The 26295-nt window shown below is 48.1% G+C and overlaps 1 protein-coding gene across 4 annotated transcripts in view; it reads right to left on the bottom strand.

The window, feature by feature from the left end:
• ACACA (acetyl-CoA carboxylase alpha) overlaps positions 1–26295 on the bottom strand; it is a gene marked incomplete at its 5' end in the record, with an annotated part of 85497 nt that overhangs the window by 54690 nt on the left and 4512 nt on the right. For 2 of the 4 annotated variants that reach the window (XM_080357062.1, XM_080357065.1), the window contains 23 exons: positions 562–669; positions 1090–1186; positions 1772–1915; positions 3574–3597; positions 9533–9651; positions 10125–10214; positions 10861–10974; positions 12458–12571; positions 15688–15812; positions 16693–16781; positions 17247–17347; positions 17930–18118; positions 18244–18390; positions 19297–19431; positions 20634–20784; positions 21321–21466; positions 22446–22527; positions 22696–22799; positions 23187–23337; positions 24122–24285; positions 24395–24556; positions 25051–25221; positions 25748–26043. In XM_080357062.1, the coding sequence (XP_080213188.1) occupies positions 562–669; positions 1090–1186; positions 1772–1915; positions 3574–3597; positions 9533–9651; positions 10125–10214; positions 10861–10974; positions 12458–12571; positions 15688–15812; positions 16693–16781; positions 17247–17347; positions 17930–18118; positions 18244–18390; positions 19297–19431; positions 20634–20784; positions 21321–21466; positions 22446–22527; positions 22696–22799; positions 23187–23337; positions 24122–24285; positions 24395–24556; positions 25051–25221; positions 25748–26043 (3023 nt within the window). Of the gene's footprint in view, positions 1–561; positions 670–1089; positions 1187–1771; positions 1916–3573; positions 3598–9532; positions 9652–10124; positions 10215–10860; positions 10975–12457; positions 12572–15687; positions 15813–16692; positions 16782–17246; positions 17348–17929; positions 18119–18243; positions 18391–19296; positions 19432–20633; positions 20785–21320; positions 21467–22445; positions 22528–22695; positions 22800–23186; positions 23338–24121; positions 24286–24394; positions 24557–25050; positions 25222–25747; positions 26057–26295 lie in introns of all 4 variants that reach the window. The other 2 variants (XM_080357064.1, XM_080357063.1) reach the window with 2 other exon arrangements.

Genomic DNA, 26295 nt, shown 5'->3' with positions numbered 1-26295 from the left:
AAAAGCAAAAATTGTTATTGCTTTTAAAATTCCACAAGTGGCAGACAATAACAGCATAGCAACAGGATTCTGATTACATCGTAATAATGTGGGTCTCACAGCAAGTCCACAGCTATTACGGAGCGATTAGCCATCAGCACCTGGAGAAACTCCATTTACACTGACTGCCGCAATCTCCTCCACAAGTCATTTACAAGTATATGATCCTAATTTCTATTAGAAAAACCACACACAACATGCTGGGACTAGAAGATTATTTGGACAATTTGGATCAACCTATTTGATAGTTTAATGTGTTTGGGAATTTTTTTCTTTCTTTCTTTCCTTTTATCCCCTCCCATGAAACGCCTGGAGCACGATCGAGCAGAGGAAAGGCAGAAGTAGTTTTAAATTGTTATATTTGATTATTTTCTTTTCTTAAAGAGACAGGAAGCTGCTGAAAGATGTCACTGTTGCACTTGTTTGTTTAAAAAACAAAACAACTGGAACATAATGGGTTTTCCAAGCAGAAGGACGCGTCCTGCACCGGCCCAGAGCTGCAGAGGAGCCCAGGCCACTCACCTTGCTCTGCGTGAACTCGCGGAACATCGCTGCCAGCCCGTCGTCGTCAACATCGCTGTCCGTTTTAATGGCAACATTCAGGATGTGAATGGGCTCCTCGCGGGCAGCCTGCGGTTTAAACAAAATATTCCCCAGAAACAAACTGTTAGCAACTTAACCCCTGTGAGTGTAGCCCCAGATACACCGCCTAAAACACAGAGAAGGTCTGGAAACCTAATTGTGGGGCTAAGCGCTCAGTTACACTGCTGTGGATCCCATAATGCTGCTGATGTTAAACACTACAAACTAAATTCACACGGAGGGGAAGAGACTCAGGTGTAGTTTTAGCACAGGGTCAGGAAACAGCCACCTACTTCGAACCATTTACTGCGGAACAAGTGAAAAATCACACACATAAATACATAAATCTCTTAACTCCAGCTTCCAGCACCCAAACTGGTGAGCAGGAGCAGCCTGCAGTGCCAGCGCCGTTCTGCACGCCTTCTGTTTCCAACCCGAGCGCAACCTCAAGAAGAAAATCTACCGTACCTTGTCTTCATCATACAAGGAAGCATGGCCAGCTTCGGGGAACGTGGGGCTCTGCGGAGGAGAGTCACAGAAGCAACCCATCACTTCATCAAAGATCCTGCAACACAGCAGAGCGCCGTTAGCCACCGCCACGCCGCGCCAGCCCACCCAAAGCCACGGACCGTGTGGATAATGAGGGGAGGGAGAGACCAGGACTTCTTAGGAGAAACTCAGCAGATGAGCAGGCGACACCTCCCCACCCTCCCACCACCACAGAGCCTGGATCTCCCCGCATTTGTCAGAGATCTTGGGTTACAGGCCTGCACAACTGCTACAGGTTCTGCTAGGGGGGCTTTTGCCTACCCCTAAAAGGCTGAAAGCATAAAGAACAACACGTCCTCCCACGTATATACATGTGAGCAAGAGCGTCAGAAGAAACCAGCACATTTGCAAATGATCTCCAGCCTGCAGAAATGCAGGATGCTGATCATTCTGGCCACAAACTGCTCCTACAGCCGCCTGAACCTCAGTTATCGCCAGCAGACAGACAAGGGGATCCAAACTTCCACCTGAGACTCCAGAATCTTAACAAACAAGCTCAAGATCAGTTTAAACCTGACTCTAGACAAGGCAGAGGTTTTGTGCAGTTCCATTTGGGCGCACCATGAAGCTGGTGATACAATCGCCAGCCTTCCCCACGTACCTGACAAAATCCTCGAAGGTGCGGAAGGAGACCATCCCGCCCATGCGCTGGCACGGCGGAGTGAACGAGTTGTCCAGCAGGACGTCGCTCACGCTCGCCACGTGGACCATCCCGTAGTGATTGAGGTTGGAAGAGAAGGACATTCTAAACGGCAATCCAACGAGACCACAGTTAGCAGGGACAGGGGAGAAAGATCTGTCACGTGCGTGTGCTTTGAGCACTCGAGTCGCGGCCATTGATCCCGTCTAACCGCGCATCTGTTAGCGCTGCAGCGCATCAGACCCGCTGCGCTGGCCTCCCCGAGCCCCCAGCGCTGCCGTGTCCCTGCTGCCACCAATGTCCTTACCCAGACCTTGTCCCCGTGTCCGGGAACACTTAAAATGGTTGGGAAATAACATTTTAAGCCTTTAAAACAAGTACTTCTGAAGGAGTTTCTTGAGATGACAGGTGAACTATGACTATGCAAAGCTGAACGCATTTTTCCTCCTGTGTGTACGTTTGGCTTTACAGGCGGAATGCTGAGATAAACAACAATCATTCTAAGCTTTGACACTTGAAAGGTTTAGTAAATTTTTACAAATTAACTTGAAGCATACCAAGCTATATTATCTCAATGCTTCCACAGTGATACTGTTAATTCACGCTCCTCAAACGCAGCGTGGTACGGTGACCCCTCTAAAATCCTGCACTGGAAACAGGGATTTCTATAGTCGTACACCAGTATCCCTGCCCTGAACACGTCCCCTTACAATCCTTTCCGCCCTGACTGCTGCTCAGATTCACGTGCTCCTCCATCTAATTTAAGCCGTGCTTTAACAACTCTGCCGCTGCCCCCGCTCGTCTCTTTTGCTCCATTTGAGCAGCACCCAGCGCAGGCTGGTGCTCCTGGGGTATTATTATTATTGTTATGTTGTTTTCTTTTTAAAGACCGGACTGGGATCGCTGACACGGCCGCTCACCAGCCTTGCTAAGATTCTTTCTTTCCACATACAGAAAAGCAGTGTGATACGGTCCTACGTACTCTGTTAATAAGTCTGAAGTATCATCAGTTTGATTAATAGCTCTCCATGTTTACAGTCACTCTGTGTTCCCACAATTTATCTCTCATTAAGAGCCATGGGACTTTCAAGCCCATTTTTACTATTTTTCCCTAAATAGGCTTGCAAGCAGTAATAAATAACAGGTATTCACACTTTGAAAGATCTTTCAGGACATGCCTTGGTGTACATTTCTTACAACTAATACAAAAAAATACCACAGAACAGTAACTAAACAAAAAGACAGCAGACATTTCTCATGTATTATTTCAAACAAGAAATACTTTTCAACTGAGACACGGGAGGAAAAATTAGTGTCCAAAACACAACAAAACATGCTGTCAGCTGGTGGAGATGTAGATTCATCTATGGTGTGAGGGAGGTGAAGCAGCCTCGACAAATTCTAAGCTCGTCACAAGAACCCAGAGTAGCAGCAGGTTCACTGGGCGAGGGGCCACAGCTCCAAAACACCCCCTGCAAACTGCGTTCTGCTGGAAATTTGCCGTGTGCCTCGGTGCGGATGGGCCGAGGCACCCGGCAAAGGGCGTTTTAAACACTGCTGCATGCAAAGCTCTTCGAAATGGTAAAGAAAAGCTGAAAACATGTTTTAGACAAAGGGAAAGGAAAAGGGAAGGAAAAAGAAGAGTTATGTTTGAGAGCTTCCCAAGTAAAGGGCACTAAAACAAAACACATTAAAACATTAAGTATTAGGCTACTTCTTTCTAATCAGTCCTTTCTAATTTTAAAAGATGACAAGTACCATACCTGTTTAGCGTGGGGATGTTCCCTCTGTAATCAAACAACCACAGTTACAGATTGGTTAGTGAAAGCCATCATCAAGAACTACCATCAAGCTGATCCACAGACCAGCAACAACTTTACAATTTACTAAATGAGAATTTGTCACCCCTTCGGTTGTCAGGCAGAATTCCAGTTCATTGACCCGAGACGGCACCCGCCGCCGGCCTGCGCTGCGCGGAGAGCACAGGCCACGCACACACACACCCCAGGGAAATAGTGCATTTGCAAGACACCCTGCGGTTCTCCAGCACCCTTATCGGACCCACCTCAAGCCCTTTGCATTCACCACGTGAGCCTCACAAGCAAGACCAGAGGGGGAGTTTGCAGCAGATGCGCAAAGTGACCACATCGCATGGGGAGACTGCAACAGGCTCAGGGAAACAAGCCCGGTCCTGGCTGCACAAGCCCTGCGCTAAGCAGCGGCGCTGGCCCACAGCAGCGCAGTCATACGCACACACATAAACCCCATGGGATGCTTTGCAGTTCAGCATTCAAGACCTTGAATACCAAAAAAAACCTAATTTTAGGAAAAATTTACAGTTCCTTTTACAACACTGGTCCAACTCTTCATGGTTTTGCATGCGGACTGAGCCGCAGTGATGCTCTTATGCCAGAAATAAGGTGAGGGGCCCGTTTTCATACCAGCACAGGAACAGCACAGTGTCGCCTGTCCTAGCTACAAGCATAAGGCAGCATATTGCTCCATGCAAGACGTAGGAATTGCTGTGATCTGACATTCAAAATAGTAAAGATTAAATTGAAAAAAAATACATGCCCGCAGGAGGCTTGTGCAAAGAGATCAGTCAACGTGGAAAGACTGAAAGCAAAGCTTCGGGGAGCATGTAACTGGACATTCACCCTCCCCTCCCTGCAGAAACCTGCAGGAGGCCAAAGCACAGACCTTCTTAACGTCCTTCACCATGGGCAAGACCATGAAGTCTCGGTACTTAATGACCAGTGTGTTCCCACGGTCACACTAGCTGTGCCCGGTCCCGTTCGCAAACCACTTTTGTCACAGCAGAGTCAGATTCACTACAAGGTTGTATGTTTGGTGTGTTACTGGTAGGGACACGAAGAATTCCCATGATCTCCTTAAGCCATACAGGAGAAAGCAAAAAACGGCCTAAAGACGTATCAATGGGAAGTAACACAAGTATTTAATTCACTTGGAGGCAGCGGGGAGAGCAATAGGGCCTGTGGGCAGGACCGAAACAGCCACAAGGTCTCTGGGGCTTGAGATGGTTTTAGCAAATGGTGGGAAAGCTGCATGTGATCTGCTTCAGCTGGGAAAATAGTCTGGAGTGGCCTGGCGGCTCCTACGCCTGGTACACCCGTGTGACGGTCCCCGCGAAGCTTTCAGAAACAGACGGGAAAAACCCGGCATCACAAACGCTCCTTTCCTCGTCCTTTCTGTCAGAACTCCCTTCTCCCTGGCTCTTCTGAACCTCCACAAAGGTCCTTCCTGATGGGGGAAGCTGATCTCACTAGAACCTGCTCCACTGCCATTACAATTGCTCCTTCTGCTCAACCAAACAAAACCCGCTTGCCCCCCTGGTTGAATTTGGATTCGTTTCCCTTGCCCTTGCTGGTTTTGTTTTTCGAAGGGCGCGTTCCCGATGTCAAGGATGGCAACGCATGCAAAGCGCCGCCGGCCAGGCCAAGCTGCGACGGAGCGCCAGCGCGGGGCGAAGCTTCGGAAAGCGGGCGGCAAAGCGCAATCAGCAGAGGTCGGCTCAATAACCCACTTGTAGTTATTAACAGCAGTACCACAGGAGAAAGAGCAATTCCACTGGCTGGGAGCAGTGGCATTCCTCTTGTGTTGCTTCATTTCTGTAGAAGAATCTAAACAGAAGGCTGTGAAACATGCCTCAAACCATACATTTTGATTGGGTTTTTCCTCTCCCTCTTTCTTTCCTCATTCTTCTGCTCCCTCTGTGACTCAGTCAGGCTGAATCTGCTACTGAAGTCCAATTTGCATAAAATTATCGTCGTTCCATTCAGTTTGCTGCCCCTTCAACAGCCCTTTCTTTGCTCTGCTGGAAGGTTTTGCCCTTTCTGAAACAGGGAAGCCAAGGGAACTGCAGCACATTACTGCTGCCTGCTGCCTAATTAACGTGGAACCCTCAGCACGGAGCCGCGGGGATTTACAGGTGTCCCTGCGGGGATTTGGCAGCCGGTCCCACAGCCAGGAGGGACCTGGGGCTCCCCAGTGATCCCCTCGACCACGCGCTGGGTCTCCAGCGGCTGCTTCAACCAGCAACCCAAACCCTGATGCAAGAGGCTGTTTTAGTGACTACTTTAGTCCACACAAAATGCTTCCATTGTGTCAGAAATTCAAATTGTACATCGTTAGAAAATGATAGTGGGAAGGAACCTAGAAAACACCGTTTTAAGTGTGAGTTTTGGTTTCTTACTCTTGTGTAAAGAGCACTGTTTGGAAGCAGCATTATTTAACTTGGATTTCAGCCTTCCAAACGGTTTCTACGTGTAAGCTAAGGAAGAGGCTGACAACAAAAGAACAACCAAAATACTCCATAGATGATAAAACATCAGGAGACAGCAGAGGGGAGATCAAGCACCACTCCGAAGCCTTGAAATCAGCAACATCGAAGTCCAAGGGTGACAACAAACAGCCACAAACAGGAGATACTGGGCAAAACCAAGCACGAGACAGCTGAGACATCTACACTGATCCCTTTGGAAATATGAAGAACTAACGACTAGAGCTGAATTCCACCCTTGGAAGCATCATGGCCAGCAGGATGCGGTCCCAGGACTGAATTCAACAAGCCTCAGTAAGGCATTGGCCGAGTTGTGTGGGAAGAGAAGAGGCTGAGCAGCATGGCTGGGGCTGCAGCTCCTCAAGCTGGTGACGGCAGACAACGTCCCACTTTAATTGAAACCTTACAGCTTCAGGCATAAAAAAGGCTGTTCGAAAGCAGGAGAGGGGGATTACTAGAAAAAAAAATATCTCCTGTTGAAAAGGCACGATAATTCCCTTTGCCTCCACTACGCACACAATGTTTCTTTGAACAGGAGATTCTAAGCTAAGAATAGGCAAGCCCTGTTTCATGTGAACACCTCGGGCAGGCCTTTCAGTGTCTGTCACCTGGCTCGCCGTGCGCACAAAGGGAGCTGAACTCTCTCAACACCAGCAATATTCCAGCAGGTCCCCAGCCCAGCAGGGCAGGCTGGACAGGGGAAGCTCAGAACGGGGCTCGGCTCCTCACGGCGGCTCCCCCGGGACCCTGGCTGGCTGAGGAGCAGGTTATCCCCACGGAGGTTGTTCATAGTGCTCAGCACAGCACGGAGCCATCGGTGTCCCCTCTGTACCCTCGTTCTGCTTTCTCCAGGTGGGATGTACTGCAGCTCCCTCGATATGGAGGGTTTCAAACTGCGCTGAGCGCAGCAGCAGCGCTGGCTCCGCTGTGCACGTCAGGAGCGCTGCCGTGGATCTGCAAAGCCCTCTGTGCTTTCAGGTGTAAGCAGTTTTTCTCCCTACATCTTACCCTCGCAATCAGGATCAGTGGGGATTCTTACAACAGGATGTTTTCTATTAATTTAAACAAATAATTCCCCAAACTGCTTCTGCCCACAAAGCCCACCAGGAGCACGCTGCATTTCTATGACTTTGTGAGCACATTTAACAGTTTTTCTTTCCCCTCTGCTTCCATGTGAAGCTTTCCTGTGGGTAGTTGATGGCAATCATTCAGTGGCCAGAAATACAAAGCCTGAGTGCCTGGCTGTGACTACTCAGATCAGAAGTAATGCCTGTGATTGTTTCTGTTACAATTAAGGAAAAGCTTAGTGGGGTTAAACACCACTAACAAAGAATTTAAATATAGCCACAATTAAAAGTTTGCAATTTGCTCTACATCAATATTTGCTCCAGTGAAATTCAGGTCCTTAAGTGTTCACAGCAATTAGACACAAAGGGGACCGGGGCTTAAAAGTATCTGATAAAGTGCTGAGAAATGTGTGGGCCACACAACTAACACCAGCTCCACCAGAGGATGCTCATGGGCAATCTGGTATCTCTCCTGGTTCATCAGGACCCAGCCCTGCAGAGCTCCAAGGGACATTTTGCTTGGTCACTGGGATATTTTGGCTTTGGGGTTTGCCCTTGGAATCCATTTCTACCTTCTCAGTCTAAAACTTCATCCTACAGAAAGTACAGAAAACACACCATGGACACACATGGTCGAAACCAACAAAGACGACTTAAGCAAGGCGGAGTTTTGAGATTTCTGTGTCTTGGGCTTAACATAAGATCTGCCTTTACTGCCTGCTTAGCTCTACACTCGGTGCTAACGCCAGACTCTCAGTACCCTGCACCATGGTGCCTCAGCACCCTCCCCGCAGCGCACGAGCGGGACACAGCGCAGAAGCTGCAGCAAGCAAGAGGAGCCAAATTCCTCGCTGCGAGACGAGCTGCAGCCGCCTGCCTGCGCAGTGAGCCTGTCCCCAGGCCCGCCGGCCTCCACCCCACGGCTGCCATGCGTTCGCAGCCACCCATCAGCAGAGCCGCTGGCTGAGAAGCGGAACCGAGCTGCAGAACGTTGCCCCAGCGAATGCAGCGTAAAGGGGGGAGGAGATTTCAGGACAAAGCAGCTGTTCCCCAGGCAGGTAACAGTTCTCATCTTCCAGCTGACCTTGTCCAATTAAGCTTGCACACAGTAATAGAGCAGTGGTCAGTGTGGGCCGGCCAAACAACCCCCAAGCAACAGAGGGAACCGAGACCAGCAAGAAGAAAAAATGGAGAAAGAACGGGGGGGCAGAGAGCATTATAAAGGGGCTACTAAAAATAGTATGCAATTATTTACAAATATTCTAGAAATGTAGGAAACAGATGAGACCAAAGGCACGTTCCATTTGTATCATGAGTGCTTTGTGCTGCTTGTCGAGGACAGTCATTCATTTCTAGCAAACCAGATTCTGAAAACCATTTCATAAAATGTACTGATGGATTCTCAATGAAGCGAGACTGGACCCCGTTGCCCAGCCCCACCAAAAATAAAATAAGGAAAAAGATGTTTGGAAACAAAGGAGAAAAATAGCTGTGGTACCAGGCTGGGAACCCAACGCGGAGCGACAGTGGCACCCGGCGGCCGCGGGGACTCACTGCGCACCGGCCCCGGCGCTCGGCCAAAAATCAAATATTGTCCCCAATACCCTCCCCTGGGTCCTGCTACTGATGAAGAAGCATGGGAACTGACTAACCTGACGGATGATAATCAAGTTTGTTTGTTAAGGTGATCTCAGCACACACCAGGAGGCGTGAGCCTTCTACAGGACAGGGGCAGCTGATGCTTTTGGTTGCAGTCATGAGAAATCTGTTCTGAAAAATCCTGGCTGAACACCAAAGGATGTCAGCTCCAGCACTGCCCTATCAGTTGCATCCGTACGTGCATCTTGGTCTTCTCAGTCAAAAAAACACACGCTAGAAAGATTTCACCTTCTGCAGTAAAGGCGGGTTGAGAGCAGAGCCAGTTGCAGAGCGTGATCGGGGCTGCAGGGCAGCGCTGAGGAGGGACACAGACCGTGCGGCTGCTCTTTATTAAAATTCCCAATAATTGATTATTCTGTCTGGAATTTTATCTTTTGGCAGGCTCAACATTCCACTAGAACTGAAGTTCTAGAGGAAAGTTACTACACTAGCTCAACTTAGAAAATATGTGAAAACTGTATCATAACTTAAATGAATCCAAACTGCAGAAACTACTACCCACAGCTCCTGAGGTTTTAAATAACTTAGGAGACAGAATTGGGCAATGCAGGGGTTTATCTTCAATCATTTGTGCTTATTTGAGGCACTGGGACTCTCCCTTTCTCCGCTAATTCTATTGCAAGTTTTCTTTGCCGAGACAGGATGCGGCCCCTCAGAAACCTGCGATTCCAAAGGCGCCCGAACCCGCGATCTGACCTGTTCGGATGGGAGGTGGGAAGCATGAACTGGAACTCCACCACACACGTGTTATCCCTCAGCTGGCGATGCTGGACGCTGTTTAACTCATAGGCAATATACGCCCTTCGAACATATACCTGGTTAGAGAGAAACTCATCAGCTTAACTGTGCTTCCTCAGCGGAAAGAAGACAAATGATACACCAGAGACCTCAAAAATGTTAAACACCAAACAAACGCCTCCAGATGAATATCTAGTTAGAACTCCAATTCAATCAGAAGAATTTAAGGTTATAATTTTGTCTGGCAGGACACAACCATCAGCACAAGGCCCAGGACAGGCCGACCACATTCTGACAGCAGCTTCACTTTCAATCCTTTCAACCCCCTAAGTCGTCTTTGAGCAAAGAGGATAACTTGAATCTGGAATGTCAGTCCATTGCCAACGTTATTGCTGTTAAATGCCACATTCCACACAACCTGCGGCTCCCTTAATCCTGCAAGGTGATAGTGCTCAAAACAAACCAACCAATCAACCACATACACTCTCAAAACAAGCAAAACAACTAGGAAAAATTTCAAATATTTCATTTTCAATGGGAATAAACTCACCTCCAAAGCTGCCATTCTCACCACCTGGTTACTGTGGTAGAAGAAGTTGGGCAGCACATCAAAGATGGATGTCTCGGACAAAATGAGTTTCTAGAAGAGATCACATTAAGCAGTTTTAAAGAGAACGGCCTGTCGGGCAAATAGAGTCTGGCAAAAATCAAAAACCCCAAATCAAGCCTGACTAGTTTTGATTTCCATACTTTTCCTGTTGCTCATCAAGGATTACAACCTTTTTATATTAAATTGTAGAATATTCTCAAGTTGAAAATGACTCAGAAGATCATCAAGACCAACTTCCTGCTCCTTGTGGGACTACCTAGAAATAAATGATATGACTACAAACATTGTCTAGATGTGCCTTGAACTCTGCCAGGCTTGGGCTGTGACCACCTCCCCGGGGAGCCTGTTCCAGTGACCACCCTCTTGGTGAAGAATCTTTTCCTAATGTCCAATGTGCATTTCCCCTGATGTGGCTTCATTTCGTTCCTCGTGTCCTATCTGGTCACCAGACAGGGGAGATGGGGACCTGCCATCGCTGCCCACCTCCAGGAAGGTGTAGCCTGCGATGAGCTCATTCTGCTGTCAGCGTAGGAATGGAAACAGAAATGAGGGGGAGATCAGAAATCTGAACAACACAATTTAAAGCCACAAGGACCTTGGGACTACGGGTGAGACTTAATACTGAAACATAAGCTCAGTGAGAAGAAAGCAGGGAAACGAGAAGTTTGGTAGATACCTGCAGGTTCTCAATGCAGAACTGGTGTCCATACATGTCAATGGCGGACAGAAAGATGGACTCCACCTGGTTGTGACGCAGCTCGTAGGACGGCAAATGGGAAGCAATGAGAACCTGGCAAACAGCAAACACCAAGTGTCAGTGAGAGGAGCTGCGCTGGGCCATGGGCAGGAGGCTCTGGCTCCAAGATAGCAAGAGTTTGCTCCATCCCAGAAGAGGCGACTGGTTCCTCCTGTGAATCCTGTGGCCCCTGGGTGATGCTGCAAACTCCCTTCCCTCCCCAACCTCATTTGTGTATCTGCTCGGTTTGTATTATTGGCAATTCCCCACGGAGAAAAGGAACAGCTTCAATCAAGTTCCATCAGTGCATGTGATTTAGCGCTGCAGAGCTGCTAGTCCTGGGGATTGCCTGACCAGCTGTTAATTGGAAAGCGGATCTGGCAGCGGCAGCTGTGGGGAGCCCAGCAATGGAGCCGCCTTCACCGCGGCTGCACAGGAACCGCAACACGCTGGGGCCAGGCAGTAAATGCCCAACATGAAGGATACAGAGATAGGAAGGGGAAGCAGCTTGCAGGGGAAAAATGAAGTGAAAAAGCAACACAAAGCCGTACACAAGGACTGCAGCAGCATCCCCAGCACGCCACTGGGAGGTTCAATCACTGAATGGTTCAAGGACACAAATGCAATCCTGAAGGAAACATAAGGTCACTGAGCAGCTTCAAACACCCCATTCATGTTCAACAGCCAAGCTCTGAAATAAAAGGAGAGATCCCCCAAGTGTAAGGTTTCCTGTGAAGACTTAGAATGGAGATGGGGACTGTGGAGTGAGAGGAGTGATGGGACCACAGGGCTTGTGCTGCCATGAAACGACTGCGCCCCCTCGCTCCTCCCCGGTTACAGACTAACAGCTACAGAGGCGGCTCACGATGAGATCTGCGTGGATATCTGGCATTCAAATTATCTGCACTAGGCTCCTGGAAGTGACAGGATGAAGATTTTCCAAATATTTTCAGGCTACAAAAATTGTCAAAAAAGCAACTCAAAATCTAGAAAAAACCCTGCAAAAGACCAAAATATTGCTTTGCAATAATTCCTTAGTAGTTTGCAAAGGAACACCTGGTTCTCGTGTAACTTTCTGTCCCATTCTCTGCACACAAGTTCACAGCTGTAAGGTGGCTGATGAGCCCGGGCGGCAGGTCCTGGCTGTTTGCTGTGCCTGGGGGGTTCACAGGTTAAAAAGCCAGAAGGAGCCATAGGAACCACACATCTCAACATCCTCCATCACCCAAACCATAGGCCACTCTCCACTGACTCCTATTTGAGCCAGACAAAACTTTTTCAAGGAGCGGGGACAAAGGAATATAATCTGAACTTCAAATTTTCCAGCGATTGAGAATCCACTGCGATCTTTGTTAAGACTGTCACAACGATTAATCGCTGGTTAATTAGCTTCGTTGTTAAAGCGCTGCTCACAGTAATCTACTCTTCCCATTTGCATAAACATGGAGAGATACAGACTTTGCAGAAGAGCGGGAGCAGTGGGTATTGACCGGGCCGGGAAGGCAGGGAGCAGCGGGGCCGGAGCGCGCGGCCGTACCTGGCGCGCTCGCAGGGCCACCTTCGCGTTCGTTGTCTTGCTGAGCTGGGTCAGCTCCGTCAGAATATTAATCAGCTCGTCTGTCAAGGTGGGGTCACGGCCACACAGCTGGTCCTAAAAACAGAGAGAAATGACAACGTTTAGAACAGAGTGAAACCATCTTCTGCCCTCCGACAAAGGAGCTTAAACCTGAAACACATGTGCCCACGCTCTCGGGCGCCAGAGCACGTCACCTCCGGAGGTCCCTATCCAACTTAACCCCCAACTCTGTGCTGACAAGTGTACAACTATTAGACTCTCAATAATTTTACACATGTAAATAAAAGTACAGAGGAAAGAAGGCACTGGCACCATCACCCATTTTCTTATTTATATCATGTGTTTTGGCACCCAAACACATGAGAAACACCAGCTGGTCAAAGAGACTCCAGTGAAACATTTTCCCCAAAAGTTGTTCCCGAAGAAAGTTCTGGAAATGTATCCACTCTGGGTCACTGTGTGAATTCACAGTGAATAATTCAAGAACTGCCTTTGTCATATTTGAAATACCAATTCCTGAGTGTTGTAACGTTACTGCTCAAGGTAATAAAAACCCCATTGGACACAGGACATGCGCTGTGCTACAAGTGATCCTGTCCCGTCAAGGCTAGGATGGGCGCACAACAGTCAGTTCAGTACATAAAATGAACATAGAGCTTCAAATCACACTATATTTCAACAAATACATGAAGGATGAAGTAGTTCCCGTCCTGCCTCAAATGCCTGCTAGCTAAAAAAGTGAATGATGGCAGCATAACGCTATTACTAAAACCATCCTCAGAGGCCCTCATTAATAACAGATTCCTCGGGATACATCAATTACAGCAACATAAGCATCTTGGTATTTTGACATGACGCTTGCCCTTGGAGGACAAACTTAAACCACCTCAGGTAAGGAGCGTGGCAACCCAGAAAACACCACAGACTTTGCCGTGATTCTGCCCAACGCGCCCCGGGATCCCTCAGACACGAATAGTAACGTGAGGCAGAAGAGGAACGACGGGCTTTTGGTTAACAGGGTGACCTGGAACTCAGCAGACGCCGATCCCAAGCGCTGCCATAGGTGACACCATCGCCCCTGCTCAGGTTCACACTGCCAGTGTGAGGGCAGACGTGTGCAAGGCCGCGGGCACCGCGCCAGCGGACGCCGCACAGACATCCAAACGCTGCCGGCATCGCCCGTTTCATCTCTTCCACCGCGTGCGGGGTGGTCTTCTCCAGTATGTTTTATGCTTTAGCAAACAGGGATGGCAGCCGACTGCGGTGGGAAGAGCGACCGCGCAGGAAGGAGGAAGGAAACCCCCTCGGTGTTCCTCCGCGCTCCCCTCGCTCCCTCAGGCAGACATGGCGGCCGGCGCCAGGCCACTGCCTCTGAGACGGGCTTGCGCTGAGGTGAAAAACCAGACCAAAAGTTCCAGTCCCATTTTAGCAAGAAATAATCAGGATGACAACAACAAAATAAAGCAGGTAGCTGGTGCTTTCGCCTGTGCTGATTGGCAAAGGCAGCGAGCAAAGCCTCAAACCAGCTCTTTGACAAGGCCCAACGCCTCCCCGGCACCCCCGTGTAATTACACACTTGAGTGACTGGACTCTGAAGAAAATTGAAGGCCTGAGCTGCGAACAGCTGCCATTTTCTCTCTCCATCACGCCAGCATGATTACTTGAGAAATGAACAGCCCCGGCTCAAAGCTACTCCAGAATTCTCAGAGGAAATATGGCTCCGTGTTCAAATAATGAGATTCTTAAGGCAAGCGTTACTTACAATCACACCACACACCAAATCGGGAAAGAAAGGAAAAAAAAGGATAGCCAGAAAGAAAGAACTCCAGGGTCCTTATATCTTACAAATTAGAATTTAAGAAACCCAGTCTCAACCTAGGACAATTATGACTCTTTTTCTGCTTTTGAGAGTTATTTTGTGGATGGCTACTTTGGACATGTTTTTGGCAGCATGAGACCTCGTTATGTTTAAGAATGGGGAGAGTGATATATAGTATTGTAATTAGTCTGTTAAGAAGCAGGATACCTAACCCTAGTCTGTTGGAAATCATGCTGTAGCCAAATCCATCCTGCCTTGAGGAGGGTGGACACTCATTCTGCTTCAAAGCGTTATGTGGGACAAGGATTTTTTCAGGCTTTTTAGGAAATAAGGAAAAAGAGACACGACTCAATTGTTTTTTTAATTATTTTTCCTGGGAATGTAATTTACTGGGAGTTTTACCCATTAGAGTGGGACTGAAGTCAAGGAAAACTGAGATTTTTCGTGGAGTAACAAGGCAGAGGAACATGAGAAGGTGTCGGCAGGTCCAGGCACGAGGATTCACTGGTGTTCCTAGGGTGGAATCTCCACCTGTCCAAGAGGAATTCCTGCCCCAGGAGGTTCCCCCAGCTCCGCAAGCTCCCTGGAAGCCCCATGGGGCCAGCGGCCCGGTCTGGAGGGACCAGCTTTGAGACACCGAGTCCCGCTCAGATTCCACGTGCAGCCCTGAGTACGGCAGACTGAAAGCACCTCTGCAGAGCGGCCATCAGACTATACCCAGGAGGAAGAGAGAGCCACTGCCAAGCCCATGGAACCAAACGACAGCTCATCAAGGAAGAGCCTGTGAAACCCCTCCATGTGGGCTGGCTAATGCCACTCACTACCAGAAAGTCACCCTCATTAGTTGTGAAGGACCGTAAAAATGTTGCTATTATGAAATTATTACCACAAAAAATATCAGCTTTTTGTGCTGGTCGTACATTGCTTTGCTTTCCAAGCAACTCCAGTTTTAGTACCATGAGCTATATAAAGACAGCACCTCTCCAATAACCCAGAAGATGATGCAGCAAACTAAAGCAAGTATAAAGTCACAGGACAGCATCTGAGAGTTGGCCGCTAACACCCTCCCAGTGCCAGAGTTAAATCTGCATTCTTATCTCCCCACAGATGCTCATGAATCTCTTGCATAATCAGGCTCCATTGCACTGGGATGGGCAGCCAGTGTGGCACAGCCACCAACCAGAAGGTGCCCAGACACCAAGCGGAGCAGCACGTTCCGGGTCTCTAAGACCAGCTGAGATGTGTGAAGAAACTCCACAGTGCTGCTGCCACTTTCGCTCCCGTCTTCAAGGGCGAGAGCTGCCAATTCCATACCTTTCAAAGCATCAGACTTACAAGAAGCAAATTTCTAGAGCACCAAACGACAACTTACAATGAGCATCGTAACGAGCAGGTTCTTCTTGGTGACCTGAGCATGTGAGAAGATGTAGTTCAATACAGCGTTCATGTCACTTTTGTTCTCTTCCCGAAGGGTAAAGACACACTTGTCATAGTGACCTGCAATCAGAAATGCACGTTTCCAGTCTGCTCATCTCGGTGTCAAGGAATACAAGTTACTAAATCTGGTTTTCTACATATATATGCTTTGAGAATCTGCTTTGCCTGGTCCACACAATCAATTCTGGGAAGGAATTATTTCCACACACCCCTCCTCCACCTGCAAACTTTAAGGATCCTACTTGTATTAAAACAGTTTCAATAACAAATAACTCCTTTGTGAGCAACAGAAGGAGAGAAATGGTGAGCTCAGTCTTTCATTCAAATGACAACCAGGATAAAATAGGAGCAAAAAGACTTGCAGTATCCTCTGCTACCAGCAAATCGAAGTAGAACTGAATGTGCAGTACCACTAGGTCAGTGCAGGCGGTGGAGCAGGACGAGAGAACAGTGGAGTGAAATCTGAACTACCTGTAAGAACTAGAGCCTGAAAACCAGCCAGTCCTTCACTGCCACCCTGTGCCCGGACACAGCAGCGCAAGGGATTTCCTTCAGTTCTCAGTTTCAGGCTGAGGTTTGTTCTTACAGGGAACAGCTTCCTGGTATCTTACAGCAAGTGCAAATAACTCTTTTTCTTTTGTTTACTGCACTTGATTTTCGTACTACAGAATTCAACAAACAGGCAAGACAGAACTAAAGAGCATGGTGAATTTAAATATCTTTCTGATTCTGATTTTGTGCAGATGCTCACAAATCAGAAAATAAAAATCAAGCTTCCAATATGAAACCTCTACAAAAACCAGGCTCAGACTGGCAGACCCTCAAAACAAAACAGCCCTGCGGAGCCTCGTCTCGCCATAAAGTCAGGCTCATCTTTCTTAGAGCGGGACCAAATGTGGTTCTTTCAGAAATCAAATCCTCGATGTGCTGAGAGACTCACCATGCTGAAACTGCGTCTCCACCTTGAGGTACTGCCGGAGCAGATCCATCACCACCGCCTTCATGTGACCCCGGATACCACTGCGGTACCTGCAGAAACAAATACGTCAAACCCAGCACCGAGCGAGACGGGCACGGCCCTGCTTCTCAAGACCCGCAAGCGAGTAACGCTCAACACAAGTGGCAGAACCAGCCTGTCTGCGTACAGAAAGAAGGGTACCTGGTCCTGAAAAAATGGGACAATCCAGTTGTTACATGAATACATAAACCCTGCCATTACTGTTGTGGGGTAGCATGGCTCATGTTTTGCATCAAAACATCCTTTTTCTTCTAAAAACCCTCAAAACTCTAGACTCTGCAAGCCATGACACCCCAGCGGCTCTATGAAATGGCCACGATGCCATCAGTGTCAGGCCAGAAGTTGAGTCTTTCTCCCGTTTGGCAAAGGGAAAAGAGGAAGGATCTGTGTGTGCCTCCCAGCGGCAGCCACACGCCGAGCTCCCTGAGGGACACGCAGGCTTATTGCCTGGGATTTCGAGCCCGAGAACGGCTCACCTCTGCACCAGCTGCACAATGCTCTGCGTGTTCATGAAGAAGACTTCACGCTCTGATTTGCGGTTCAAGGTGGCCGCGTGGCTATCCAAGATGTTGGCAATCTGAAAGAGAGCAAACCCGTGACCGTCCCGCTCCTGGGGGATTATCCAGCTGAACAACCATCAGGGAAGCTGAGAACTTCTAGACACACCGGAGCAGAGCTCCAGCTGAGGCCAAACCTTAAATTGCTAAGAAAGTTAATGACCTGTCAATGATACAAAAATCAATGCACAATATGGTATACTGGAGAAATCATCTTCCAACAGCTCATTACCTGATCAGGCTTCCTCTAGTCACAATCACTTTTTTTTAAGGTTACGCTGACATCGCAAATTGCACTGCAGCACAGGTACCAGGCAAAAAGCAAGTAAATAAATGCCCACAAGGCCACTGATATGATTAAACTGCTTCCAAACTGCCTGTTTAAAGCTATACTGAGCAGGGAACACACACGCTTCAGCACAGGTGAAGGAGGCAAGCCTTCAAGCTCAAGTGATACAGGTAAGTATCTTTCTTCATGAACATCCCATGTTCAAAAGCATCTTTCAGGTCCAACTAAGCTCCAGATAACTTAAAGGAATTTTCTATCTCTCTGCCCCAAGACAAACCAACTTTTATTCCTGAATATAAGTGTGGTTAATCACCTGTTGGCTGGGAAATTGGCAAAGGACTGATGTGATGTTGCTGGCATATTGGGCCATCTCCTTCTTGATGGACTTCTCCACATTGGGTGGGATCCGTCCGGAAACACTGGTCATGATATCCTGAAGTTCCAGCAGAGGCAAAGATGGATCTCTCAGTGTCTTCATTAGTCGCTCAACCCAGCCTTTCACCTAGAGACACGTCAGAAAAGAATGAACAGCAAGAAGGGAGAAAAGAAAGGGCTTTTCATTGAGGTCTTTGTCAATACTGTTCTGTCACGCAGCCAAATCAGGGACTGAAAGAGACAACTGGGTACCTTGCTGCTGAAGTAGGGCTCTGGCAGGCAGTACCCGTTCATCACATTGACCAGGTTATCTAGGACATAATGGAAGATGCGATGGAGCTTCTCGCCCCGCAGTGCTGTGCTCTGGATCTGCGGCAGGGTACCCGTGTGCAGCTCAGCCTGGAAACACGAGGAACAGCAGTGTCAACAACCCTCCTCTGGGCATCAGCCACGGGGGAACACCCGGTCACCCTCATCTGGGGGCTCAGATTTAACTTGGGAGAATCCCCAGAGTGGAAAAAACACTTGGTTGAGAAATAGAGAAGTTACGAGCTGGATCTCTAACAGTTCTATGTTGTGTACACCCACAAAATAAGCTTCCAGCCTCTCTCCCAAATACATTACGGTTGATCTCATTGTTTAGATCCAAGATGACCAAAAATCTCAAAGAAAAGCACAGGAAAAGCCAACAGTTTAGTGCTGACAATCACTTTCCACCCCCTGCACAACCACCTCCCATGATTTTCAACTAGTTATTACTAAAGGAACAACAGAATCTCTTCCACCACCACCAGATACATCCCAGCCCGTCATCCCTAAATGAATAAATCTCTTTGCCTTTCATCCTAAATAGGATGCGTGGCCTAGGCTCTTTTTTTGTATTTCCAGATGTACTACAATAGCTTTCACAGGGCCTGACACTCTTGGGGCTGAGATATCAACTCCCACCCAAGGAGGGTCACTTGAAGAAGAATACATGATAAAAACAAGTTAAATAAACTTGCATAGGAATAGAACAGAGAGAAGACTCTGGCCAGCTTCCACTATGCCAGCCAGCTGTGTACCTGCAATAGGACTGAGGTACAAAAAGAACACGCATGGTACGTGAGCTTAGCTTGAATCAGAGAAAGAGACAATCATCTGAGTCCTAGTCCTCATGTGAGACAAATAAATGGCAAAGCGACAATTCCAGTACAATGCTCAGATCTGAAATTGGTTCGGTACACTGGACCATATCGTACCGCTCTGCACATCGCTCCCCTATTAAAACCACAACAAACATCTGCGCTCCCTGCAACTCCTCACCTGCTGAACCCTGCTGGGATCATCCAGCTGGAGCTTGGCAATCACACAGCCTGGATCCAACACTGCCCCTGGGCGTTTGACATAATGGATGCAGCCTGATTCTCCTGCTGTTAGTGTCATCACCATTTTCATCACCTGTAGCAAGGAAAACAGGTTACACACTCAGCTTCCATGTGACTCCAGTTTGGTGAGCCAGCAGCCAGTGTCCTACCACAGCCAAACTATCCTGCACGAGCACCTTTTGTGCTCAGGCTTTCCAAAAGGCTGAACAGCACACACGTTAGGAATTAAACCCCAGACACTAGAGCGAATGGTAGAACAAATCAGCAAAACCAAAGCAGCACAGCAGGAAGCCATCCTCAGGAACGTCACTGTTCCACAGAGCGTGGACAACAGGTACTCAAGAGGGTCCCACATCCAACACAACCACCAAAGCAGATACAATTTACTGCTGCATTCTAAAGGTTGCAAGTGGGACAGCCGCTCTCCAAAGCTACAGCGACATGCCCACTTTCAGCAGGGGGAACCAGGACCACTTTCCAGAGGTCATGGCTCTCAGGCCGCTCTTCAGAGGCGCTTCCTTAGACCAACCATGGAAGCTCTTGCCTTTGGAGCGGAAACGCTGAGTACGTGGGGAGGCAGCCCAGTTTTACCACTGCTGTACTACACACCACAACTGGGAACATAGGAATTGGTTCCTTCTTAGCCACAGCTCTGTTGCAGCATAAAAGCACTTACATAAAATATCTGGATCTCCAGCTTGATATTTTTCTCCTACACATTGTCCCCAACTGCTTAATTGCCCCTCTGTCAACACATCCTCCCCTCCCTCAAGTCTGTTCTGAGCTGTGCACTCCTACACAGCCTCTCGCGCTTTCCTCACACTGATGCAGAAATTGTTCACCCTCCTCCTCTCTAAGAGTTAAGTAACTTCCAGGGGAGAAGGGAGGAGCGACACTTATCATCTGATCAACAGAGAAATGATCAGGTCATCAGAGAAGTCTTCATTTGCTACTTAGTCCTGGCATATACCTCTGCTTCTGAGCCTGGGTTAGTACTAAGCAGTGGTCAAGATGATAACCACGGTCTCACTCCTGAGAAGTTTTGCATATCACTTGGTATAGTGTCATTAACACTCAAATTTCAGCTGTTCAGTAATTTCCTCCTCACCCCATCACTCTCACTGCTGATTCCTGCATGAGGCCAGGTTAAAACCCACACAAAATTTGGGAAGGAAATACTGTGAATCATCCCTCATGCTCAGCCCCCAGTTCCAAAGCATTCAAATGGGCAGATTCAGCACCTAAAGCCAAGTCGGTTCTTTGAGACTCTTTTACCTCTATTTCTGCAAAGCACTGGCCTGCAAACACGTGTCCCCCATCCTCCACCACATACTGGATCAGCTTCCCAGCCGACGGTGAGCGCAGAATAGAGGGATCGTTTTCCTTCTCAAACACACAGGTCTTGTTACCTATAGTGATGCGATACCTGGGAAAGAACAGGACAAATCACCGGAACAGAATTTCGTGTGGAAATCATGGGAAGGGGAAAACCCATTCTCCCTTTGCCCGCACTACTTCTCCATCTGTCACAGAACAGACACCAGTGGTTCCCAGGCCAGAAACCCAAGATTTACTGACCTTGTGGCTACGATCCCTGCAGAGCATTCTGAGGGAACGCACTAAAACAGTGAATCTTGGATCTAATTCTAAGGAGGCTGTGGAGTTTCATCGATTTTAGAATTTTCAGGCTCTTTTTTCTTAATAATCTGAAAGGGCACTTTTAAGGAACCAGCAGGAGAACATGGACTCTGCAGCGGAATACATTCAGATCTCTCCTCTAACAGTAGCCAAGACCTGTTCCCCAGGTGAAAGTAGCTTATCTCTTTAAACTCATCCATCATACATCCAGTAACCTCTTCCTAGGATACAATTCCATTCCCAACTGACCTTTGGGAAGCATAAAGTTACAGGTACCCCCAATTTTGGCTTGTATGTAAAACACTCATCTTAACAGGTTGCTACCTGTCCACTTCTTCCTTCATGTAGGTGGTGTAGCTGCTGCCATCGTAGGACAGGAGCAGCCCCCCGTCACTCAGCCGGTGCACGTCAACCTCCACGCACGAGCTGTTCATGATGACCACGTAGGAATTGGGCGACTGCCGGGTCACCTGCGGTAAAAAACATGTACAAAAGATTTGAGATGGCCGAGCATTCAGCAGGCAGGAGATGCCAGAACTGATGCTCTCATGGATCTTGATTTTTATCCTCTCTGCATTAACAGTACAGGTTTGATTAGGCAATCATTTACCATTTCCTCACCCTGATCTACGTAAAAGTCAGTCGTGCACTAGAATTTAATAATGAATGGGATAATTAAAAAAAAGAGAGATTGTCTGACAGAGAAAGCAGCGAAATCTCTCCCTGGAAAAGGGATCCTGTCACAGGCTCTGCCGCCAGCACCTCTTTGGGTCCGTCACATATTTCAGCTGCTGTTCAGTGTCTCTGTTTCCCACCAAAGGGGCACCAAGATAAAAGAACAGAAGTTCAGAGGTGCAGAACACTAATAGTTGCAAAACTATATGCTCACACCATCAAAAAGTTCATCGCAATAAATTTGCCCAAATAACCTAATAAAGATTGCACAGGCAATCTTAAGTCTAATATTTCCTAACTTTTGTATGCTTGGTTTCGCAACCTTTCAACAGTATTTCTAACACCGGTTTTCGTACACAGCAAAGAAAAAGCAACACTAAAGGTAAAAATTGCTACAAATTCCGTCCTGCTGATGAAACTGGGCTCCACCAGCCAACAGAGCGGATTCACATATTCAGAAACATCAACAGAGAGTTTTGGCAGCAAACAGGCAGTAATCTTTGCCTATAACTGTGTATTCTCCACCACGTGCAGAACAGCTCTTGACCCTGAAGAGTTAAAACATTTACAGAGAAACACACAGATATTGCAATGGAAAGATATGACGGGATATCACTATAAGGGAGAATGATTATTTAACCCCACCAAAGCAGAGAAAATAAACCCTGTACAGGTTTAATTCCAATAATTACAAGTATTTCAAAGATTAAGCCCAAACCAGGTATTTCCAACTGAAAGCGGCAAGCGGGCGAGTTTCCACACTGCACATCGTACCTTCAGCACGTATTTCCGTCCTTCGTAGATGAGCTCCACGTCCACCGTGTTCAGTAGGGTGTGAGCAGGCAGGACTTGGCCCCTTGAGGGAGAAGCACAAAACAAAACTTGCCTTCCAGAAGCCACCACACGGATCTCAGGGGCCCAATAGGTTCAAAGATGCACAATGGACTGGACTTGAACAAAACTTGTACACCAAAACTAATTAGCCCGTTTATCAGCTATGTACCAGACTGGCTGGCGGCTTTACCTTTCGAGAGAGTGCAGGAAGTTGGAGACGCTGTTTCGGAAGCTCACGTCAGCCACGTGCAGGGCCCCGCACACCACTCCCAGCATCGTGTCAGGCCGTTCCGCCTGGAAAGCAAGGGCACGTCGGACAGTTACATCCCCTTTGGCGCAGACTGTTCTGGACACCCCCTTGAAGAATCAACAGTCTCAAAGCTGAGGCTCCACCTACATTTCCACTCTCATCTGTCCCAAACTGCAAAGCAGAATACTAGCCTTAACTCCCATGTGCACTAAGACGCTTTTCTGGCCAACTCGAAGACAACTTTTCCCTGACAGAGATGACCTGGGATTTTGATATAAATACAAATTAAGGCCAGTGGAAATGTTTATCCATAACGCTGTAAGTGGAAATTAAGCACTCCTAAATCCTTGTCCTCTGGCAACCAGCCTGCACCACGCTGGGCCCCCCTCCTCCTTCCCCTCCTCACTCCAGTTTTAAATGAGCAGCCACACCTGAACTTTCTCAGCAATAAGCCGATCCAACCAGCCCGTGTCGATGCGGTTCTGCTGGAAGCTCTCTGTTTCCAGCAGTTTAATCAGGTACTCCACCGTGGTTCGGAAATCCCCCCGGATGGACAGCTCCTTCAAAGCCACCACCATGTTTCTGAAAGAGAAAAGAAATCCTGTGATCTGGCCCATACTAACGGTAACAGGCAAACTGGTAACTCCAGATAGTTCCCCACGAGCTGTTGGGAAAAACCAGGCTCAAGGAAACAGCAGAAGAGCGGGTGCACTGGAGCAAGATCCTGTGTGATGTGCTTGGAAAGCAGGATTATCAATTTGCTTCCATGTGCTGGTGGTGTGAACAAGAGCAGCTCGGCCAGCGCCACCTACAAGCCCAGGAGGTCCCACTGGTATCAGCACCTGAGCACCCACCCCACGTCACAGGGATACAGCAGACAGACAGACAGACATGTCGCCATCAATGAACAGAGGAAAGGCTCTGGATGCTCAGTCCTGCCTTGTGAGCGGGTGCTTTAACGTTCCTCACGCATAAGGACACTCAGTGGTTTATAAACCATCAGAAGGCACCGGTGTAACAAGTCATCAATGTTTTCCTGTTAGAAGCCTTCCACCCCAACGCTTCCAAACGGGGACTCCAACACAACGGCCGCTGTATCGCACCCCGGCAGCAAACACACAAGGCAGGAATGAAGCAGAAAGAAAAAAAACAACGGGAAGTAGCAAAAAGTGTAGAAGTGTAAGTGCAACATAGTGGAACTGCAAAGCAAGACAGGGTGAGAAGCCCGGCCATGATGTGGAAAACAAGCAAAGAGGGAAATTTCTCTTAAAAGAAGTAAGGAGACCTGTTTTAACCATGGCAGTTTGGATCAAAAATGAACAAAACAAGCAATTTCCGAGGTTCTACCACTATTCAGACTACTCACGAGATGGCTTCTTCACGGTTTTCTCCCCAAGAGAAGCAGTGACCAAATTGAGAGTCAGCAAATTCATGAAGCCCTCCTGCAGCAGCAACGCTGAAATAGCCCCAGACATTCTTATTGCTGCGGAAATTCAGCTCCTGAACTGTACCAGAACTGGGCTTAAATCCCTGTAAAGACAGACAGACACTGCTATACATCCTAAAGAAACAGTAAATAATCCAGAATGAGGGAAGTAATTACAGTGTGATCAGTAACCACCGGATTTAAGACAATGACCTCGTCGGGATTCTCGCTGGTGATCCGAGCAGCGATGACGTGGCCGCGGGGACAGGGGACGTGGGCTGAGTTCTCAAAATCGATAGATGCGTCTCCCCATGGAGAAACACCATACATCACTCGGATATCCTTGATCCTGTGGAGGGGGATCCCCATGGCGATCTAAGGAAAAATAAGGATAATAATGAAAATAATAAAAGAAACCCACCACTAAATGCGTTTCTCTCCTCACAGAGAGATCTTTTTAAAGAGCTGCAGTTCAAAAAGAATGAGCCATTACTGTCACCCACTGTCACGACTTTCTTTTGAAAAAGCAATAATTCAAGACAAATTCTTGGTCACTTTGCCATGTCTATTCAAGCAGGAACCCAGGGAGGAAACGTGGGGAGTTCTCTATCGCCTGTTTGCACCTGAGGACCCAGGCCATATTTAGCAGAGCTCTCTAATACTTTCTTTATATTCTTCCCTCCATCAGTACCAAGCTCTGGCAATCTGCATAACGCCAGCGTGTGATCCAGTTTGAATGCAGAACTGTGGCTGCGGCTCAGACCAGAGTCCACGCCCGTTTTACTGAGGTTTGGGCAGAGCAGGCTTGTCCCGCCCCACGTTAACGCGGCTCCCGCTGCCACGGCGGAGCAGCCCCCGGCCCGGCTCACCTGCAGCTGCGCTGCCGGCAGGTTCACGTCCGCCACCATCTCGGTGCAGGGGTGCTCCACTTGCAGGCGGGGGTTCAGCTCCAGAAAGTAGAAGCTGCCGTCCTGGCTGTACAGATACTCCACCGTGCCCGCGCTCACGTACCCCACCATTTTGGCCAGCTTCACCGCGCACTAGGACACAGGAAAAAGCGTATCTGATTGCCAGGCCCCATGTTCGGTTCACCCATCACACCCACTTCAGGCTGTTTTGCACTTCTAAAACCTCCAAAAGATTGCAACAGGCCCAAAAACAACTCAAAGAAAAGCACGTGGCACAGGACTTTTGATTTCCAGGTTATTTACACTGTTTACAGAGGGCAGAGTTTGAAGCAAATATTTACAATAGCATTGAAAATTCATACAGCTCCCGCAGCTTGCTTTTAATGTGACAATATGCATTTAAAACACCTTTTCCCTCCCATTTTTGGGGTGCACACATTTTTGAAGGGAGTTCTACAGCTCTTTGTCAGCAGATGGTGGATTCAGCCAGTTCTGGCAATGTCAGCGGTTGCCCACACTAAGTGGTTTAAGATATGCAACCCTATATTGCTCCTTTAAAAGATTCAACAATGCAAAACTCTTGGTGACGTTTAAAACTAAAATCCTGGCTGTTTCTGGAGCCTCCCAAGGAAAAGAGAACTCGCAGGGCCGCCCTCACCTGTTCCATGTGCTCAAATACCACCGAAGTGGCAATAGAAGCAGGTGCCTCCTCGATAATCTTCTGGTGGCGGCGCTGCACGGAGCAGTCCCGGCCAAAGAGGGAGATGGCGTTGCCGTACTGGTCTGCCAGGATCTGCACCTCCAGGTGCCGCGACTGCTTGGCCAGTCTCATGACAAAGATTGGGGAGCCCGGGACTTCGGCTTGAACCTGCGGCACAGACAGCACAGAACGGGCACATCGCTTGGTGACCATCATCCCAAGGTAAGTGTTTACGCAAGAAACATCCACAGTATCTCGCATGGGCCACTAAAGGCTGAAAATACCCTGTGTTCACGTGTATATAATTACAGTGCTGTTGCCACTCCTCTCAGCTTTCCTAGATAACACATGCACTAAAAAGAAGGCTTGTGTCCCTCAACGTTTTTGAGTTACACTGCAGATGCCCCCCCATTACTCGGATTTATTCGGCATCTCCTATGATGTCTGGGCATTTGACAATTGTATTGGATACGCAGGTATATTGTAACTCTACAAATACATGGATC

Source organism: Nesoenas mayeri (genome assembly GCF_963082525.1).
Source record: "Nesoenas mayeri genome assembly, chromosome: 20".
In the NCBI taxonomy this organism is placed as follows: domain Eukaryota; kingdom Metazoa; phylum Chordata; class Aves; order Columbiformes; family Columbidae; genus Nesoenas; species Nesoenas mayeri.
Note: the sequence above shows the minus strand (reverse complement) of the source record. Positions and strands in the feature narration are given on the sequence as shown.